Source organism: Cnephaeus nilssonii (assembly GCF_951640355.1).
Source record: "Cnephaeus nilssonii genome assembly, chromosome: 10".
Lineage (NCBI taxonomy): Eukaryota > Metazoa > Chordata > Mammalia > Chiroptera > Vespertilionidae > Cnephaeus > Cnephaeus nilssonii.
Window position 1 is genome coordinate 47,493,990 of NC_137081.1, and position 22,389 is coordinate 47,516,378.

Consider the following 22,389-nt stretch of genomic DNA (forward strand, 5'->3'; position numbering starts at 1 on the left):
CCCCAAATTCTAGTTATGTCTTTTCTACTTTTGGTTTTCTCCAAGGTGACTTCAGACCCTGTCTTGCATTCCAGACGAGGTCATGACACGCTAGAAGTTTGAGGGCGAATGTTCTGTACTTTCATTCCTACTGAGGCGAAGCCTCAGGTGCTGTTTTCTCAGGGCGGAGGGGAGGGCACAGAAGAGATAGATCAATGAAGGCTTTTTTATTTAGTCACATGTCCTTTTATCTTGTCATGTTCAAATTAGATCAATTTTTTTTTATTAGTTACAATCCTTGGAAAGAAAAATATTCTGGCGCATGTTGTTATATTTGAGAAGACTAGGACCATTAGCTTATTCCCATTTCTTGTTAAGGAGTCATGAGATGGTGGGCCATCAGCAGGTGTGGTAGAATCCAATTCAAAACTCTGACATTTGCTGTAAATATAATCAGATCCAGAAATCTAGACGATTCTAGACTTGAGGTTATGCAACCTTTTGGTGTATAGGGTGGCACTCCAACCAACTGAGCCACCCAGCCAGGGTTTGAATCACTGTTTTACACAGTGGGACTATGATGGCATTGAACCGAGCTCTATCATGTAATGGACTTTCAATAAACAGTGATTAAATGAATGAGTAATAAGTTAATGAAAAGCAGAAGAGAAGTACTTTTCATGTCAAAATAATTTTAATTTCATTTTGGTTATGATTTTAAAAATAGTTTTATTGATTTCAGAAAGGAAGGGAGAGGGAGAGAGAAATGATGAGAGAAAAATCATTGATCAGCTGCCTCCTGCACACCCTCTAATGGGGATGCAACCAAGGCCAAGTCAAGGAATCAAACCTTGACTTCCTGGTTCATATGTCGACACTCAACCACTGAACCACAGTAGCCAGGATGATTTTTAAAAAAAAATGTATTTTACTGATTTTTTACAGAGAGGAAGGGAGAAGGATAGAGAATTAGAAACATTGATGAGAGAGAAACATCAATCAGCTGCCTCCTGCACACCTCCTACTGGGAATATGCCCGCAACCCTTGACCAGAATCGAACCTGGGACCTTTCAGTCTGCAAGCCGAGGCTCTATCCACTGAGCCAAACCAGTTAGGGCTGATTTTTGACATTAGAAGAGACCTTTCCAAGTAGTTTATTGCCGTCACAGATTTGTGTCTTATTGAGGGGCTGCATATAAAGCAGGTCTTACTTTTTTTTTTTTTTTCCAAGAAGGGGAAGAGGATGATGGGTGGGCCTTACTTTTTATGAAGTAGCACTATCCAATAGAACTTTCTGCTTTGATGGAGATGTTCCATATCTGTGCTCTCCAGTATGGTAAACACTAATCATAAGTAGCTATTGAGCACTTAAAATGTTGCAGGTTATTTTATTTAATCTAAGTAAAAATCTAAGAAGCCTTAGAAAGCTAGTGGCTACCATATAATAAAGGACAGTTTTAAAGGGAAGCATTTACATAAAAATTCAGATATTTTATAAACCAATATTAATAAACGAAATGCAATTCCACAGGACTAGGAATCCAGGCAGCATTGTGCATCTTCTGTAAAGTTGTCTTCATGTAGACTTTTAAAAACTTATTTAAATGCTGTTGGGTTTTCCTCACCCTACAGATGCCTGCTCTGAATTCCTATTTTTATTGTATTTCTAGATTCTGTGCTACCTTCAGAGGGTGTTTATTTAGACAGGGTTGTCACCATATTCTGGTACAGCTTGTCCAAGATTTTTTTCAGAGGGTGATCAAGAAATGCTGGTAAACATCATTGCCAATGTTTATTTCCCATATGGCAGATTTTGATGATTGCCAGGTATGGGGAGTTTGTGACCAGATGTGTGAAGACCGAGTAGGCCATCACCGGTGCCACTGTGCAGAAGGCTATGTCTTGGAGCATGAGCGGCATTGCAAAGCCAATACTTCCTGTGAGTAAAAGGACACTTGTATCTCTGAACACTATACTTGTGACTAATTTCCTCCTTCCAGAGCAGATGACAAAAGAAATAACAGCATTTATGCAGATGGCAGGATTAATCATCACAAATCAAGAGTGGCGCCTGGGTCAACATGAATTTCCACTTTGATTATTAGGGACTAATTTGTGAATTAATGATGATCATTAATAATTTTTTTTTTATTGGTTGCTTGTTCACTTGGGGCTTGGACTATTATGTCACCCACCACATTTAATCGTGGAATAAATTTTATGCCTACATTTGACCTACTTGAGCATCTATATTTTAATTAGTTTACCTACCACAAATGTAGGTGACAGGTATCTATAGAAATAATTTTGGCATTGTTTATGCAAAATTTAGGGATGGTTCAAAATGGACTTGCTAAATTTGGATCACAGTTTGTGAGAATGCCCTGTTTCTGGGTGTTTTCTTGGAATCAATCTAAGAGTACCATAGTAGAGAAAAATCATGGGGAAAATCTGTTAAAAAAGATAACTCTCCCAAAGCACTTTTTGTCACTATGAATTTTTAGGTGAGAAGATTTCAACTTGACTCTTTTTCCCAGCTCCCCTGCCCCCCACTTGATTTTGAAGTGCCTTTGGTGGCCTTCTGAAACTTAATTATCTGCTCACATGATTGATGAATGGCTAGTTATTTTTGAGTAGAAATACTTCATTTACTGTGCATTAATTTTTAGGTACAGCTGATTTTTAAGAAATTTATTTTTGTATAGATAATATGTTCATACACTAAAAATTTTAATTACAAGAAGTAATTAAAGTAAATAGTAAAATATCTTCTTCATCTGTTCCCCTATGCCCAGTTTTCATTTCCACTTTCCCATGGATAGTCATTGTTTATTTCAATACTAGGGATTGTTAAATGCATAAGTAAGAATATACAAATATAGATATTTAACCTTATTTTTACATATATAATAGTAAGCTACACACAGTTTTGCATCTTGCTAATGTTACACAATATATTTTCAAGAGTTTTTCATATCAATGCAGAGAGCTCTTTCTCATTCTAGTAGTAGCATAATGGTGACCTAATCCATTGTTTTGGATGTACATAATTTATTTAACTAGTCCCCTACTAATGGACTTTTACATCAAATTTTTTAAAGCTGAAAACACTTTCAAGCTGAAAGAATTTTTAAAATTAAATTTATTGGGTTGACATTAGTTAATAAGATTATGTAGGTTTCAAGTGTACATTTTTCTATGACACATGATCTGCCTATTGTGGGTCCACCACCCAAGTCAAGTCATCTTCTATCACCATGTGTATAACCCCCTTTACCCCAGCCCCTTCCCTCTGGTAACCACCATACTGTTTGTGTTTATGAGGTGTTTTTTTTTTTTCCCTTTGCTATTGTAAATAGGACCATGATGTATAATCTTACTCATTTTGCATGTTTGTGGGTATATAAATATAGAAGATTTAGCTCCATCATTGCCATGTGATTTCCCAGTAATTCTTAAAATGAGTCTGTTTTACACAATCTAAAAATGCACCTGGGATAAAGTGCCTATTTCATCAAGGATTCTTGAAAAAAATCTGATATAATCCCCCCAGTTTAATTGAAAGTACATTGGACTAGCAGTCAGGACACTTGAAATCTTGGCAGACTCTGTTCCTAATTTACTGTGACTTTGGACACTTCCTTAATAATCTTTGTTCCTCAGTTTGCCCATCTGTAAAATAGATAGAGTGACACCTATATGTCTGCTTCAGAAGTTTATTTTTAAATAAGAAATACATAGAACATATTTGAAACAGCAGAAAAGCATATTAATTATAAGTTACATCATCATCTTTGTTCATTTGAAGGAGTGATAATGGCTTCCTTTTTCACATTTAGCTCGTGAGGCCTCTGTTATCTTCTCCAATGGTCAAGATTTGCTAATTGGTGATATTCATGGAAGATCCTTTGAGGTCCTGGTAGCATCTCAAAATCGTGGAGTGGCTGTGGGTGTGGATTTTCACTATCACCTACAAAGAGTCTTTTGGACTGACACCGTGCTAGATAAGGTAAATAGAAATTTCAGGAGCATAGCTTGGGAGCTGATAGAACCCCAAGCACAAAGTGTTGATAGCTTTTTACTTTGGGGGGAGAAGAGGGAAAAGTTTCTTTGTTTTCTAACAAAAAAGGCCCTTGAGATATTTTATGTTAATCAGCACCTTTTTCCATGCTATACTATTACATGGGAACTTTAAACAAAGCAGTCTATTATATGGATTAGCCTTGAGCAACTTTTAATTTTATTCGAAATGGAGTCCAAAAGCCTAATTAAAAGAAATAGTAGACATTCTTTCAAAACTGGATAGATATTTGGTAGTAATTTTTGAAACTTGATCATTTAAAATGTAAAAAGTACTCTGCTATCCCGTATGATAAAAATCAGATTTTACCTTCATCTTCTAAATGGAATCATAATCGAGGGTTGGGTAACAAATATTGACAGTATTTTGACTAACAGCCAAATTTTTATTATACCGACTTATCTGGAAAGTGTGATGGATTTAACTTCAACTTTGAGTAATGTGGTGGTGATTTTTAAAACAAATTTTAGACTCCTAAAGAGTTACATGGAATTTTATTTCTCTCTCTTACATTTACTTGTACCATTAATAAAATTCTAATTCAATTAAGTTGTATAGGATTTTTAAGAGGTATAATAATCTGGGTTTTTCTTACAGGTTTTTTCAGTTAATATTAATGGTTTAGATATCCAAGAAGTTATCAATGTTTCTATTGATGATCCCGAGAATCTGGCTGTGGACTGGGTCAATAATAAACTTTATATGGTGGAGACCAAGGTCAACCGTATAGATATGGCCAATTTGGATGGAAGCCACCGGGTTATCCTTATAACAGAAAACTTGGGGCATCCTAGAGGAATTGCCCTGGACCCAACTGTTGGGTAAGTGATGTGAAGGTGTACTGATTCCAGTATTTTTGGAGTTTTGTCTCTTTCCCTATACATAAGACATCCATTGGACTAATTTAAGGTTAATTCTGATTTCTTTTTAGGCTCTGTGCTCTAGAACCTATGTTTACTTTATATTTCTGTTCCTAGAAGCTGTAAAGGAGTTGGCTAAGTAGAACCTCATTTGAGGATATGTAATCCAAAAACATATGGAATACTAAAAATGTGATGTTTTAGGTGTATGAATTTTATTCTTTTTTTAAAAAAATCTTTATTGATTTCAGAGAGGAAGGGAGAGGGAAAGAGAGATAGAAATATCAATGATGAGAGAGAATCATTGATTGGCTGCCTTCTGCACGTCCCCCAATGGGGATCAAGCCCACAACCCAGGCATGTGCCCTTTACCGGAATCGAACCTGGGCTGATGCTCTATCCACTGAGCCAAACCAGCTAGGGCATAAATTTTATTCTTAATGTTTGCCATATTTGCTTGGCTGAGAGATTGGACTCTGTTCTGACTCAATCTAATAATATTGTTACAACTAAATATTACTTTTGTTTCACTATTATTAAGATGATCACTCTAGCATGAATTGGCTGTAGAATTGTAAGTTTTTTAAATTGGGGAAATAAGATCTGAATTATCCCTTTTAGTGTTTTTTTGTTTTTGTTTTGTTTTGTTTTGTTTTGTTACAGACTGGGGTTGGGATGTCAATGTTAATAACGCAGTACAAGTTGTTTAGTGTAGATCAACCCAGTAAGACCGATAATGCTTACTTTTCTCCAGGTATACATCCAAATATTCCTGATCTCCACATTTGAGAACAGTTATAGAAAATGTAGCTTTCTCTTAGGTTTTTCTCAGCTGTCTTAGGAACCTTGAATAAACTTGAGGCTACTAAAGTGTTGGTGAATGGTGATTATTCATTCCTACTTCCTGATATCTGCTGTTCTTCCTTGAAAATGGATATGTTCTATAGACTAAGCCTTAGAATGGGGAATGAAGGAGGAAAATGGCTTGATAGCTATTTTAAAATGTATTTGTAAGCTTTCCTGGGTGTAAAAAATAGAAGTGAAAAAGCCAGGGGGCAGGGGAGAAAGTTAGGAGGGTGGATATGAATTTTTAGGCTACCTTATTAGTGCATTTTAGTAGTTGTTATTTGGAATTGTTGCCTCTCCTGACTGGCCTTCTTAGTCTCTGATTTTTAATGCTTTTTAATTTCTGTGTTATTTTATACCCCCAGTTCTCTAATCAGCTGGAGGAAATTTCCATTGATCTAAACAAAATTAAAAAAAAAATATTTCAGGTAAGCTTGTCAAGTAACTGACTCTTCTTTCATCTTTTGTTTTTCTTTTATAGATACTTATTTTTCTCAGATTTGGACAGCCTTTCTGGGGGACCTACGGTGGAAAGGGCTTTCATGGATGGCACTAACCGTAAAGATTTGGTTAAAACAAAGCTGGGATGGCCTGCTGGGATAACTCTGGATCTGGTATTAAAGCGAGTTTACTGGGTTGACTCCCGGTTTGATTACATTGAGACTGTAACTTATGATGGAACTCAAAGGTAAGAAGTACTTTTTATAACTTTATGAGTTTAGGGAAAGTACTTATGGGAAGGGATACCAAAGGACCATACTTAAAAATATTGGTTTTGGTTGACATTATAGCTTGAATGACCTTTGTATTGACATTCGCATGGTGACCTGCTCTTAGTTTTAACTTCTTTTGTGTTCCATAGCACAGTCATTAAATATTACCTAGAACATTGTTCTTTGATTTCTCCTCCCAACCCCTCTTTCACTCTTAGATAAAGCACATTGTTTTCATTAATTCCTGAGTTCACTTATATCCAGGAACATTATACTCTGGGTCCCTTATGGTTGATTTTGAAAGATAACTTTGTCTTTAAGCTTTCTAACATCCCCCCAATAAATAAATGATTTATTATTTATTTAACATTTTCTGGTGGAAAATAATTGGATTTTACTCTGCCCTTGTTTATATTTCAAATTTCAAAGAGAAATTCTGACTCGTATTTTTACCTGATATACTTCAAAGATACTTACATAAACAGAATATTTGAACATAGACTATGGCATGTATTTTCTTCATCTTATTAGTCTGATTAGAACTAACTATATATTATTTAAATTAACTATTTTAGGTCCTTTTCTTTTGGTATTTTCAAAAATTGGTCTTAAAATTGCCAAGATAAATTACTTTGTGCATTCAGCCAATAAATTGACCAGTTAAAATTTTCAAAATGTCTGGATTTTATTGCCTTCTCAATGAAAGGCATATTATATAGTTTTGTTTTCTCCTTTATATCTTTCATAAGGATGGTATCACAGTGGATTATATGTGCTTAGAACAGTCTCTACTTAGTTAAATCAAGTGATTGGACATTAAGGCTATGACTTTTTATCATTGAAACTGTTTCCTATAGTGAGAGTATGAATTAATTGAATGAAAAAATATTTGTTGACCTGATAAATCATATAAGAGCAGTTGAAAAATGCCCTATTTTTTCTCTTTCACAGCATTATATTATATAATCCAAATATTTTTATGCAAAGGTTAAACTAAAACATAAAAGATAAAAATTAATAGAGTTTCAGAAAGATATGAGTAGTTTGCTGGCTGTGAGGAAACAGCAAAGAGATAATAAAGCTCACGAGTACAGCTGAAGTCATAAAGTCATTGCCTCTTGCTTTGCCAGCAGGTGGCATTCAGGGTTCTGGAATTTGCTAACTGAAAAAGAAAACCATTCTCCAATCTTAACGTACCATGTCGTTACTGAATGTTTCAAAGTGTGTGCTAACTTGCCACCTTAGATTTCTTCTTTTTTTTTTCTTCTCTCCTATAGTATTTCCAGTGTTAGTATCTTCAAGTCTTTGAGTTTTATTGTGCTTTTCAGTTTTCAGGGGCTGCTCAGATTTTTCTTTGTCTTATTATGCCAAAAGAAAACAAACAAACAAACAAAAAGAATGAGTTTTTCCTTGGGTTATTTTCCACTTCACTTTTTAAAATATGGCCTAACTGAATTAATCATTCATGTGGATGTTGCCCTGACAGGCACTGTTTGGCACCTTTCACTTCTGTTTTCTCCCCATTTAAATAACTCTGGGCATGCTGCGCCTCTATTACAAGTATGATTAATTTAGAGTTTCATCAAATAGAGCCTTAGAGTGGTATAGCACTGTTTTTTGGCTCTCACCAGACCAGTGGTGGGGAGCGATAGGCCTTTGGGCCGTATAAAGCTCGAGAAATCATTTGGCCTGCCCTGCTAAGGCTCTAGGGGTGAGGTAATTAAATATTTGACTAAATATAGTGGGCCAACTTGTAAGTTGATAATTTTGTATGGCCCTCGAATGATGTTATAAATATCTAAATGGCCCCTGGCAGAAGAAAGGTTGCCCACCCCAGCACTAGATTGACATCAAGAACAGGTCTGTGTGATTGCTGTGGACTGAACTCGCCCACTCAGTGACCTGCACCCTAATTGCCGAGGAATGGTCAGTGGTCCAGTGTGAGGTCAATGTAGAAGGCATCCTCTACCACACTTCCGATCCCTGTTACACTCCTTCACCTATGGATTTCAAAATGACATGTCACATCTTAGCCCTTTTCTATGTGGGGCAACCTTAAAATGAATCACCAAGTGTGAAAATGGCAATTGCTAAAAAAAAAAAATAAAAAAAAATCTAGAACAAGTTAGGATTGGGCCTGGAATTTAAATTTCAAGGGTCTTTTTCAAGAGACATGACTATACTTCTATCAAATGTAGATGGAAATATATCTATTTTATCTATAAATTCTAAATATGTAACAAGAAATTTATTTAGCCTTTTATGCATTTGCTTGAACTAATTTGACTTTTAATCAAAATAAAGCAAAACAAACAAAAATTGTATGCTGTGTATCTTTTATAACAGGAAGACCGTGCTTCATGGAGGCTCACGCATTCCTCATCCCTTTGGAATAAGCTTGTTTGAAGATAGTGTATTCTTTACGGATTGGACAAAGATGGCTGTAATGAAGGCAAACAAGTTCACTGAGACCAACCCACAAGTGTACTACCAGTCTTCCCTGAGGCCCTTTGGAGTGACTGTTTTCCACTCCGTCAGGCAGCCCCATGGTAAGCCCCACAGCAATAGAAACCATCAGGTACTGGCCTTGGAAGAAAGGTTTTCTCAAAGCTATAAAGTTAATGATTGGGGATCGCATGAGATTTGGATGGTATTCTCAAATATGTGAATGGTTACCTAGAAAGTTAAATCTTTTGAAATTGACTCTGCGGGGAACTTAGAGATGAATTTAACAGATATTTATTGTCACTGTAATGTGCCAGATCCTGGCTAGATCCTGTGGTGATAGCAGGAAACAAAACAAACCAAAATAACTATCTTCATTGTACTGGGAGGAATCTTGTAATAGAACCCTATAATATCATAGTTGAGGAAACCGAGTCCCAGAAGAAGACAATGACATGCCGAAGTGCTCACTTTAGGTATTGTCAGAGCCATTTCCCCTTCTTCCCTGTTATACATGTAAGACATCTATCTGTCCTTTAGTTTGCATTAGGTCTGCCACAGGCAAATTGGATTTGGTGACTGTCTGGTCACTTATTTAAAAAAAAAAGATGTTTTTTATATAGGCACTGTTTAGTCTCTTATAGTAAGTTTTGTTTGTGTTTCACGGTTTTAGATTGACATGACTATCTGGACTATATACAGTTCCTGTATTTGCTTTTATATCAAATAAAAGATATGAAGATTTATGATTATAGAAAGCTTAATATTAGTGAACAGTCATTCAGAGAATGACCATTCACTTTAAAACTCTTTGTGTTAAGTGACAGATCTCGAATCTCCCCTAAACCGCCACTCTTGCCTCTTTGAGTCAGATATTTGATCCCACCTGTTTGAAGGAGAAAGACTATAATTACGTTGATTTTTTTAAAAAAGAAACCATCCACTAGAACCAAAACATTCAGATCAATGTCCTTCAATGTAGTTCTCCTTGGAAAACATACACTTTATATGAAAATACATACTGTATCTGAAAACATTTCTGAAATTTCTATTTGGAATAGTCAATTCATGAGCCTTTGACCAAATATATTGCCCAATTTTATATCATTCAACTTATTTCTATTATTTGCCTCAGAATAATATCTGGCTGATGTTTCTCCAAATCAATCCACCTGAGATGATAAAGAGAGTATTTTAAGGAATAAGTCAAAGGCCAAGAAGAGAATTTCAAAAGCACATGTAACATTTTTATCTGTGGCAGCATTGTGTACAGTGAGCTTCCCAAGGTCCTTGTGTTTGAGGGCGGTTTTTGGAAGTATAAACTGGTTTGTTGCAAATTTGCAGGGTTTTGGAGTCAGATCTGAATTGAGTGTAGCTGGTTGGTGGGCCACTGAATAATCTTGGGCAAATTGTTCTATCCTTTGGAGACTTGATTTCCTCTTCTATGGAATTGGGGTACTACTACTTACCTTTTAGATTCATTGATTGTGAGTTGGTTTACTTACAGAGTGAGCATCCAGTGAGTTATAGTTATATCTTATGAATGGTAAAATAACACTTAAGGTATTTTTTTGAGGGGGTGGAGGGAAGCAGTTATTTCCCAATCATTGAGGCTAGCAGACACAATTATGGGGGAAAAGGAACCTCCCAAATGATCCAGTTGCAGGAATCTTGTTTTTTGTTGCCACCACTACTTTGAGAGTATTTGGGAGAGAAGTGAAATTGAGAGGGCCAGTGCATCTAGGGGTGAGTGTATATAGTAGCTACCCATAGCAATGTCTCTGAATTTTAAAGCCATTATTTTATTTTACCTACAGGGCACAAAAGTGGCTTCATGTGTCTTCATTTCTAACTGAGATTTTACCCTGTGCATTTTTTCCTCCAGCCAGCAACCCATGTGGAGATAACAATGGAGGCTGCGAACAGGTCTGTGTCCTCAGCCACAGAACCGACAACGACGGCCTGGGTTACCGCTGCAAGTGCACCTTTGGCTTCAACCTGGATGTGGATGGCCACCGCTGTGTTGGTAAGAAGTTGGTTTGGACTGTCTTTCTGGAGGTGGCACAGGGTTATGTGCTGCTCGTGGCCTCGGGCCATCGCCCTGTCACACTATTTTACTTTCTGTAGCCCACAGGACGTTTTCCTCGGCAGGCATCTCTCCCCTTTATACACAGAGCTGTGTTTGAGCAACATGTCTATCTCTTGGGATTCGTCTTTAATTCCACATGTAGGGTCTCCTGGGGCTCCCTTTCTCCTTTGTCTCCTTCCCAAAATCTTTGTCTACCTTTTTAACTATGCTTTTGAAATCCCATAGGATTTCCTTTTGAGTTCTTTTTAAAAAAATTGATTTCAGCGAGGAAGGGAGAGGAAGAGGGAGATAGAAACATCAATGATGAGAGAGAATCACTGATCAGCGGCCTCCTGCATACCCACTATTGGGGATGAGCCCACAACCCGGGCCTGTGCCCCGACAGGGAATAGAACCGTGACTTCCAGTTTCATTGGTCGATAATTAACCACTGAGCCATGATAGCCGGGCTGCAGATTTTTTTTTTAATGTTTATTTCAGAATTATAAAATGTGCTTTATGGATGTATAAGTAATTTGTATGTAATTCAGAGAGAGTATGAACCATGCTGTGGCTGACCACGCTGTGCCCTCCTTCCTATAGCTGTTAAGCAGTTCCTGATCTTTTCATCTGAAGTGGCTGTGCGAGGGATCCCATTCAACATCTCTACCCAGGAGGATGTCATGGTTCCAGTGACAGGAAATCCTTCTTTCTTTGTTGGAATTGATTTTGATGCCCAGGAGAAAACACTCTTTTTTTCAGATACATCAGTAGACATGATTTATAAACAAAAGATCGATGGCACAGGTGAGAATTCTGCTTTCAATAATAAGGCTAATAAATATAATTTGCTTAGTAAAATTTTGCATTCACTTCTTAAGCAGCATCCTTTACTAAAGGACCTTCCATGTCTTTGATTGCCATCTGTGTTGGAATTATAAGTCAGTGTGGGGAGACTTCTGATAGGGCATTTACTGGATGTTTTCTCCCCTAACCTGGGGAATGAGGGCAAGGTCTGGGAAGGCTGCTTCTTGCAGGTGCTGATAAAAATCTTCTCTCAAGCTTTCTGAGGTTCAGATTCATAATGTCAGTCGCCTTTTGGGCATCCCACAACCACCTCAAAACCAGTATATCTACACAGACACCTTTATCCCATTCTCACATACCTCCTGCCTCAGGAACATGACAACTTCACCTTTTCCATCCTCCCCCTATTCCTTCCACTCTTTTAGCTTCTCTGATTAACTCATTAACCTCCAGCCATGCTCTGGATCATGTGAAATTCTCTCTCTCTCTCTCTCTCTCTCTCTCTCAGTTCCAGTCCTTGCTTTCCTATAGCCCCCTAATTCACCACTGCCTTTGGGAAACTTCTCCACACTTCCACCTTGCCATATGCTCCATTCAGAGACTGCTCTCATACCATCCTGTGCCTACCTCCATCACAGCACCCACTCAGATTACTTGTATCCTTCCCCCTCTCACTTCATTATAAATACCTTGAAGGCAGTGTCCCCACTTCTCTATGACTCAGTTTCCTCATCTGTACAATAGTATGTGGGCCAGTTCTTGGCTCAAAGTAAGTGCTAATACAAGCTATTATTAGTAGTACTATTAGCAATATTGTGTTTTCTAAATCTGTTCTGGTGGAATGTTTTTACAGTTTTCTGGAAAATGAGTGGAGAAAGCACAAGGGTTGTATTTCCTACTTTGAAAGGAAGGTGAGATAGTTTACCCTGATTTAGATTTTCTATGGCGAGAAAAGGGAAAAGAGGGGAAAAGGCATAAAAATTTCACAAAGAGGAAAGTGGTCTTTTCTCTTTTCTTTTTTTCCCCCTTGTACCTAGTTCTGATTTCCTTTCTGGTATCTTTGCTGGTCTTTTCCAAACTTGGCAACTCTGTGGCTATGTAAGGCTGTTGATGAGAGGGCTGTGCGGTCATACCTCAGAGATATCCCCAGTCGTACCTGGCAGTGTCGGCTTATCTGAGCTGTCTGAGGGTGGTGTTTGTGTGGATGTGAACTCAGGTATCTCTTCTTCAGATGTTCTGCAATGAGAATTATTTTTTTTCCCCTCGAACAAGGGAAGAAACCCAAGCCATATCATTCCTGGTTCTATGTATCAGAATTATATCCATTCTTTGAGAGCTAAACTTTTGGGCATGGATATATTCTAGGTTCATCTCATGTTGTAGCTCAGTTTCTTTTTAAAAAAAGAATTTTGAATGTTACTGAAATGTGCTCCAACTCTGACACAAAATTTATATATGCAGCAATAGGAAAATGTATGTCTAAAATATGCTTAGTTTAAACCATGTCCATATTTTAACTTACAGGAAGAGAACTTCTCACAGCTAACAGGGTGGAAAGTGTTGAAAGTTTGACTTTTGACTGGATTTCAAAGAATCTCTACTGGACAGACCTTTCATATAGGAGCGTGAGTGTCATGAGGCTAGCTGATAAATCGAGACGAGAAATAATCCGGAATTTAAATAACCCACGATCAATCGTAGTTCATCCTATTGCTGGGTAAGCGTGTTCATGTTTTCCCGAGAGCTTGAAACTGAATAGCTTTTAAAGTTAATGAAAAGTGATGTCATAGGGATTTGGCAAGTTCAGCAAATATAAGATTAACTATATAAATTAAAATCACCTTAAATTTTATCCGTGTAAGTAATCACTTCATCTCCTTCAAAAAAACTTTCTTAGTTTCGGCTTCCCTCGTCTTAATAGAAGTGGTTGTTTTTCTCCCACAGTTACAGCGGACCAAACAGCGTGATACAGATTCATTAGGGAAGGAATGAATATGCAGCAGAACTTAGCAATCGCAGTTGAAAAGCCAAAGTTAAAAAAAACACCCCCTCTTAGTTATCTTGACTCTTATCTTTAGTCTATGTTCTCTTAACCCTTAACCTTTAGCTCCACCTCAAGGATTTTTTTGAGAAAAAGACAGCTCAGACAAAATTGGCCCCTTACTTTAAGACAGGGAGGTCCAGAATTCCAAAAAAACTCACCCAAGTTCACCTAATGCAGAGCAAGGAGCTGGTGGGGTGCCATGGCCCCTGCTGGTACCTAGCATGGGTCTGGGTCTGCAAGGTGGTCCTGGGTGGCCCTGCTTGGAATCCTGCCACACTACACCACAATAAGACCATCCCAGTCCCAGCACCAGTTGTATTTGAATGGAAAAACAGAAGAAAAAAAGACTGATAATTCACTAAAGCCTTGTTCACTTGGCACATAGTAAGCACTGTACATGTATAATGTCATCTAATCCAAAAGCTAGTTTGTGAGTGGGGTATATATAATACCTGTTTTAGAGATAATTAATCTGAGGCTCAGAGAGATAAAAGTAACCTGCCCAGGAACCCACACTTAAAAAATATATATATTTTTAAATATTTCCGAGAGGAAAGGGGGGGGGGGGGAGAGGAGAGAGAGAGAGAGAGAGAGAGAGAGAGAGAGAGAGAGAGAGAGAAACGTCAATGACAAGATCTCATTGATTGGCTGCCTCCTGCACGCCTTCTACTGTGATTGAATCTGCGACCTGTGTAAGTGCCCTGATGGGAATTGTGGTTCATAGGTGAATGCTCAACCATGGTGAGGGTTCCACACTTTTTAAGCAACAGGTAATTAAATTTCAGGTCTGTTTGAGTGGAAAGCCTAACAATTCTGTATTTGGTCTAACAATTCTGTATTTGGTCTCTAGAATATTTTATATTCTAATTTTCTCCTTATGAAATAAATATAAGAAAACTGATACTATTGATATGAAATTTTATTACCCTTTAGAGAGTTAAATTGTTTATTTTTGAATGAATTTATGTTAAACTAAATCTTTGGCATTTGGTTTTGAAAAGCTGTTACATTCCTTTCTTAATGACTACATTTAAATAATATGAAGTCATATTTCAGAAAAGACTAATTTTAATTCCTAATGCTCTAATGAAAGAAAAAATCCCCCTCCCCCACCCAAGTCTTATCTTTTTGTTGCTCCACAGAATAAAAAGAGATATCTTGAGTAAGATAATGTTTAAGAGTCATGTCGATTTGAAATGCTTCCCTACAAATTAATCTGTTTCTCGTGGAAGATGACTGAAGAGTGATGTAGTGGATCCTGGATGTTAAATCCAGAGAGAAAATAATTTCCTTGCTCACAGCTTATTATTTCATTTGAACAACATGGAATATTTAAAATATAACCTGAATTGTGCCTTTTTAAAAAATCTACTTGGTGACAATAATTGTAGGTTCTATGTCTGGAACAGTGGCTCTGCTCTGGATGTCCATTTCATGTTATGTGTATTTGTGAATTTGGTTATATATTGAAAATTGAGCCTTTAATTAAGAATTAAGATCAGTTGTATACTAAATATGCTTAATAAACGATACGTCTCCCCCCCCCCCCCCCCAATGTAAGCCCAATAAAGAAAATGAAATTATTTGCAGCAAGTCCCTTGAGAATCTGTGCTTGTGCTAAATCTTTCTAAGGTATGTAATATGTCCCAGTGTTAACATCTTTGATTTATCACTGCTTTTTCTAGGTATATATTCTTCACTGATTGGTTCCGTCCCGCTAAAATCTTGAGAGCGTGGGGTGATGGATCTAACCTTTTGCCTATAGTAAATACTACTCTTGGATGGCCCAATGGATTGGCCATTGATTGGAGGTAAGTAGGAATCATCCCAAATTATTGAGTTCCCATTTACTGAGGAACGCCTAAGAGACAATATGTGAAAATATGATGGAGTGAAGAAACTGGTACTACTTGCCCTCATGTATTTTTACATCATTGATTGCCAATGAGAGAAGGACTTGGAATGCTATAACAACATAAAAGACACAAACACAGTAAGCCAGTTTCTGCTGGGACAAAAACTACCACATTCATGAATATTCTGAGGAAATTGCTAGAGGAGCAGAATGATATGACCTTGTGGAAGATCAGTATGGAGAAGACAAGGCCTAAACCTCATTAGAAGTAGGATAGGGATTTGATGAAATGGAGGTCATGTGTAATTGTTAGAAGGAGCATCTTGAGGCTAGGAAATCTTTGTGTCAATCAAATGTATATTTGTCTATATTTAGTCTGGGAGAATTTAAAAAAAAATTTTTTTATTGATTTCAGAGAGGAAGAGAGAGAAAGAAACATCAATGATGAGAGAGAATCATTGATCGGTTGTCTCCTGCACACTCCCTACTGGGGATCGAGCCCACAACCTGGGCATGTGCCCTTGGCCGGAATCAAACCCAGGACCTTTCAGTCCATAGGCCAATGCTCTATCCACGGAGCCAAATTGGCTAGGGCTGGGAGAATTTTTGAAGTAGAATTTTTGAGGTAGATATAGTAAATACAGGAAAAAGTGACAGGGCAAATAAGCTTACAGATATGCCAAAGTAGTTTATAGGATAAAAAAAGGAAGAAATATATTTAACTTTTCAAACATAATTAGCTACCAATATTTTTCTTCATTTATTTATTTAATAAAGAGAAAAATTCCTAACTCGACAACATTTCAAGTTTCCTAAGACACTTAATTGAAAATCACTTCATAAAAGTAGCTATATCTTTTTTTGTAGGGGAGGTGAGGGTGGGGGGAATGCATAAAACTTGAATTTTTAATGAGTATAAGTTTTAAAAATGTTTATTAAATGTGTCAACTGAACATACTGTTTTTGAATACCCTCATTTGCTATTTTCTGGATAACTATTAACTAAATAACTTTATTATTTTAGTGCTTTACGATTGTACTGGGTAGATGCCTTATTGGATAAAATTGAGCACAGCACCTTTGATGGTTTAGACAGACGAGTCCTGGGCCATATACAGCAGATGACACATCCATTTGGACTTACCATCTTTCAAGGTATGTTTTGAAGTGATAAAAGTGTGTGCTGTTTTTATCCTTCGCAAGTTGTAATAGTAGACTCACTCTCATTTAGCAATCTCACAATTCTGGTAAATCTCACATTAGAATACAAAAATGAAAATGGTGCTATTATGTATAGGCAAAATGCTTGGTTTTTTGATTGAATATTTCACTTTTAGAATATATTTTTTGTTTAAAATACTGTTAGATAATAATATTGACAACTTTTATGGGTATAGCACATTATAGAATACACGTACTATACAATTTAACATACCAAGTACTCTATTATATAAATATTAAACAAAGAAATAGTAAATTACGGCTTTCATCATTTTGAAGACTAAAACATCCAGAGCTGCAGTAACATTGTATCATTTCATTCTCTGATGGTTGCAAGAACCTCTTCAGAATTTTTGTGGAAAAACTATCCTACCTAATAATAGACAAAAAGGCAAATTGACCGTACCTTCGCTATGCCCACAATTGGCCAGGAGGCGCCGGGGAGCGGGACTCGGGGTGGCCGGGGTAGCCGATTGGGCCGGCGGGACGCTGAGCTTGCGTCGCCAGCTGCGGCTCGAGCTCAGCGTCTGTGCCATGGCTGTGCTGTGGAACAGAAGGGGCCTCTGGGGCAGCGAGCTCACGTCCCACCACGGACCATCAAAAGCGGGGGAGCTGGGTGCCTGCCCGCTCAGGCACCAGGCCTTTCAGAAGCCTCCACCGCGCCGCAGGCTTCTGAAAGGCCTGGTGCACCAGCTGACAGGCACCCAGCTCCCCTGCGATCGAAAGCGAAAGCGTGGGAGCTGGGTGCCTGTCTGCTCCGGCACCAGGCCTTTCAGAAGCCTCCAGCATGGCGGAGGCTTCTGAAAGGCCTGGTGTACCAGCTCCCCCGCGATCGAAAGCGAAAGCGTGTAGGGGACCCTACACGTGCATGATTTAATCATGCACTGGGCCTCTAGTTATATATATTCATCAACTGTATACTCACTGAATAACTGAAGCTTTTTAGTCACAATATTGGGTAACATTATCTTTGTTATATAGAAATGTTAGGATATGGCTTATGAAGAATATAATATAGCAAGATGTAGTTGTTTTTTTTTTTTCTTTTCTAAATAATTTAATGCTACTAGTAAAGATTGCTGGGAGCATGGAGTTTGGGAAACTATAGCAACAGTGATCACACTAATGTATCAGTTTTCCTTCTCAGCTTTCCTCTTTTTTTTTTTAACATTTATTGTTGAAAGTATTACATATGTCCCCTTTATTTCCCCCCATTGACCCCCTTTTTTTTTAAAAAAAAATTTTTTTTTGGTGTGTTTTGTTTTTTGTTAACCCTCACCCTGGGATGTTTTTCCCATTGCTTTTTAGAGAGAGTGAAAGGGAAAGAGGAAGGGGTAGAGAGAGAGAGAGAGAGAGAGAGAGAGAGAGAGAGAGAAACATCTATGTAAGAGAGACACATTGATTGGTTGCCTTCTGCATGCAGGATTGAACCTGCAACCCAGGTACATGCCCTTGACTGGGAATCGAACCCATGACCCTTCCATGAACGGGCCAGTGCTCTAACCACAGAACAACACTAGCCAGGGCTCAACTCCACTCCTGAGTGTAGTAGGCATGCTACAATTACATGTAGTAGGCATGCTCAGTTTTGAATTGAGTTGCTGGGAATAAGAATGTAGCTTGGCACATAAAACAGGAGATTTGTTTAGTCCTGAAGACATGGTTCTGTGAATAATTGTATAGCTTCAACGGCCAGGCCAAGAGGGTGAGGAGAGACTAAAATCTACCCCGGTTTTGTTTGGCAAATTGTAAGTAGCCCAGTTTGGTGGTGGGGTGCCCTTTTGTGATCAACCAAAGGCCTTACCCATAATGCTAGTTGTGTCCATGGTTGAAACCTCCTACTGAATAATCAGCACAGTGCTTTATAAAAAACTAGACACTGACTATAAATCAAAGACTTTCTCACATGCATATAATGTGGAATGAATAGCTAGTAAATATATTGCGTATTCCATCCTGCTGTCTGTTTATCTGTGGAGGAGTGCATGGTTCTTAAAAGTATTTAAGCAATGCTTTTATGAGATTTTTAAAAAAATTATATTTTATTGATTTTTTACAGAGAGGAAGAGAGAGGGATAGAGAGTTAGAAACATCGATGAGAGAGAAACATCGATCAGCTGCCTCTTGCACATCCCCTACTGGGGATGTGCCCGTAACCAAGGTACATGCCCTTGACCGGAATCGAACCTGGGACCTTTCAGTCTGCAGGCCGATGCTCTATCCACTGAGCCAAACCGGTTTCAGCTGCTTTTCTGAGATTTTTGAGTCAATTATATTTACCCCCCCATAGATGAGTCAATTATATTTACCCCCCCCCCCCGCCTTTTCAATAATGATGTCAGTTACATGCTATTTGCTGTCACACAGGAACATTATGAAATGTTAAAATTTTATCTGCTCTTTGCTGGAATGTTCTGGGATTGAATAAAAATGTAGTTGCAGTGACTTTTGGTTTCATCAGTGTGAAAAAAATTTGAGTGCAAACCCATGAAAGCACAGTATCCTCAAAATAATAATAATAATAATAATAATAATAATAATAATTTCTTCCAACACTGCCCTTATGGAAATTTCTTTTATTGTGCAACTCTGTTTAAATTATACATCTTTTTAACAAAGGCTAGATTTGCTTGACTGTCACACCACACAGGACAAAAAGGTTTATTGGATTCCTTGTCTATTTAAGTGCAGTAAAATTCCTTCATGAGTGGGGGGACTGAGATTGCCAGTCAGTCCAGATAATATTTAGTGCGTCCATGGACTGATGAGTCATTGATTAGACCGTAGATAAGGAAAACTGGTCTAATGATAAAAATTGTGACATCTCAGTCATTATCTGGTTAGTTGGAATTTTTAGTTGGGTTGTGCTGCTGTTAAAGAGAAAATCCACTTTGATTTAATTCTTGTTAGAAAGCATCAAAATGTGTATGTTTACTTTTCTGCTTTTGTTGTGTAAAGTGAATATGATTAAATTTTTATCTTACTACTAGTAGCTCTGCGCACGAATCAACGTGCCAGTGGCTCTCTGCAGGGCCTGGCTGCTCCACGCCCACTGCCCAGAGGCTCTCTGCGGCCCAGAGGCCCATCCGTGGCCAGGCGTGTAATGCTTGCCTCATTGCTGTGGTGACAAAGCAAGCATTCCGCCAGGCCACTCACGCTGCCTGCTCTCAGCAGCCACCCCCCTGGGACTGGGGGACTTTGGCGGGGCTGAGAGGACTGGGCACCGCCATCATGTGGCTATGGGCGTGGCCATCTTTGTGACAGAGTGATGATTAATTTGCATACTACCCTTTTATTAGAAAGGATTTTGAGTTTCTTGGAACATTAATGTGGTTGTAAGTATAGGCACACTTCTGTGGATAATTTTTATTGACCCCCAAACATATCTTGAAAGTTCCTTTTTGGACTAGACCTGCACTTTTCCTTTTCAACAATTTTTTATTAAAACTGAGTGTAAAATGTTTTTTTAAAAAAATATATTGAAAAATATATTTAAAAAGTATATCCCACTAAGACATGGGATATGGAATTTTTGACCTGGAAGGAAGCTTAGAGATGAGTTATAGTCTATTGCCTTAATTTTCCAAGGAAAATGAGCCTTCACACAGTTAAGTATTTGCCTAGCAGCACTGATCAGGTTAGTACTTTAGCTGGGTAAGAACTCAGTCTTTTTTTTTTTTTTTTAAATATATTTTATTGACTTTCTACAGAGAGGAAGGGAGAGGGACACAGTTAGAAACATCGATCAGCCGCCTCCTGCACACCCCCCACTGGGGATGCGCCCGCAACCAAGGCACATGCCCTTGACCGGAATCGAACCTGGGACCTTTCAGTCCGCAGACCGACGCTCTATCCACTGAGCCAAACCGGTTTTGGCTAGAGCTCAGTCTTATGGGGCACCCTCCAATGTTCTCTAGAAGAATCCTGAGGTTTCTTAATATTTTACTTTCACCCATGGAAGTCTAAACCTAACTGCTATTAAATGCCATCACAATACTCCATCCATGTCTGCCTGAATATGAACCCTAGTACTAATAAATATACAGGACATTAAGAGTCCTTTTTAGAGAGTAACAAGTCATGGAAAATGAGTACTCAAACATATTTCAGGCATTTATGGGAGAAGCTTCTGACATTTGCAAGAAACATTACAAACCTATTGCATATTTTTAAGTGATTTAAAAGTGAGCTGTGACAAAAATACTAATCACCCATATTTCTTCTTAGACTATGTATTTTTTACTGACTGGAGACTGGGTGCTATTGTTCGAGTCAGGAAAACGGATGGTGGAGAAATGACAGTTATCCGGAGTGGCATCAGTAATATAATGCATGTGAAGTCATATGATGACAATACCCAGATTGGTGAGTGAGATTGCCACGCTCTTTTAGATGGATGTATTTAAATATTTTTCTTTAAGTACTTATTAATTAATATAGATATTGATAGTTTTATATTCCTATCACCCAGATAGTTTAATACTGCAAGACTTACTTAAAAAAAAATCTCAGTTCAACTCTGCTAATTCTAAACGTGTTGCTGGAAGAAATACAGTTTAGCACTTTTCTATTTTCATATTGAATGTTATATTTGGCATGCTGATTTCCAAGAGGAAGGTGCTTTTTGGTATTGGGTCTGAAAAGTTTTCTTTCCCATTTGTTTTTCTTCACAAATAATACCTGTGATCAACCTAATGGAATTGTGATTAACTCACTATCTCTGGACATTGCTTTTTCAGGTTCTAACTATTGTAGTCGACGCACCAACCCAAATGGCGACTGCAGCCACTTCTGCTTCCCAGTGCCAAATTTCCAGCGGGTGTGTGGTTGCCCCTATGGAATGAGCCTGACTTCTAATCACTTGACGTGCGTGGAAGACCCATCCCACGAACCGCCCATGGAGCAATGTGGCTCCTTTTCCTTCCCGTGTACCAATGGCAGATGTGTGCCCAGCTACTACCGCTGTGACGGCATTGATGACTGTCATGATAACAGTGATGAGCATCTATGTGGGATGTTTAGTAAGTAGCTTATAGGCTGGAGATAATTTCTGGGATGAATAGAAAGAAGTGGGCTTAACAGGAAAACATGGGTTATCTCTATGGGAAAAAGTATTTTGAAAGATTTCAGATTTTAGGAAGCTGAACAATAAATATCATTCATAGACAATGTTGCAAATGATTTCTCACATTGATTTGGACTATCTTCAGTAAAATACATATTTTTGACATTGGCTGTTGGGCCAGTGCAGTCTTTCCATGTTGTCAAGCTCCTCAAAAAGTCAAATCAAAACAAACTAGATAGAATCTTTAGTGTCTGAGATAATGTAATCACAGAATAGGATTTATACTAATAGCTTATGAAAATCTCATGGGCTGTATTCCACTCTTATCCCTCCTTTGGTATAAAATGAATTAGGAATGAAATGGTGCTCTTTATTTATGTATTTTATGGTAATCTAGTTTATAA

At 37.9% G+C, this 22,389-nt stretch overlaps 1 protein-coding gene across 1 annotated transcript in view; it reads left to right on the forward strand.

The window, feature by feature from the left end:
• The window catches only part of LRP2 (LDL receptor related protein 2), a 201,182-nt gene that overhangs the window by 71,084 nt on the left and 107,709 nt on the right, over positions 1–22,389 (forward strand). The window contains exons 10-21 of the mRNA XM_079781761.1: positions 1,791–1,919; positions 3,820–3,989; positions 4,659–4,882; positions 6,249–6,455; positions 8,827–9,029; positions 10,811–10,951; positions 11,597–11,800; positions 13,325–13,517; positions 15,530–15,655; positions 16,724–16,854; positions 21,148–21,285; positions 21,660–21,941. Coding sequence (XP_079637887.1) covers positions 1,791–1,919; positions 3,820–3,989; positions 4,659–4,882; positions 6,249–6,455; positions 8,827–9,029; positions 10,811–10,951; positions 11,597–11,800; positions 13,325–13,517; positions 15,530–15,655; positions 16,724–16,854; positions 21,148–21,285; positions 21,660–21,941 — 2,148 coding nt within the window. The remainder of the gene's footprint in view (positions 1–1,790; positions 1,920–3,819; positions 3,990–4,658; positions 4,883–6,248; positions 6,456–8,826; positions 9,030–10,810; positions 10,952–11,596; positions 11,801–13,324; positions 13,518–15,529; positions 15,656–16,723; positions 16,855–21,147; positions 21,286–21,659; positions 21,942–22,389) is intronic.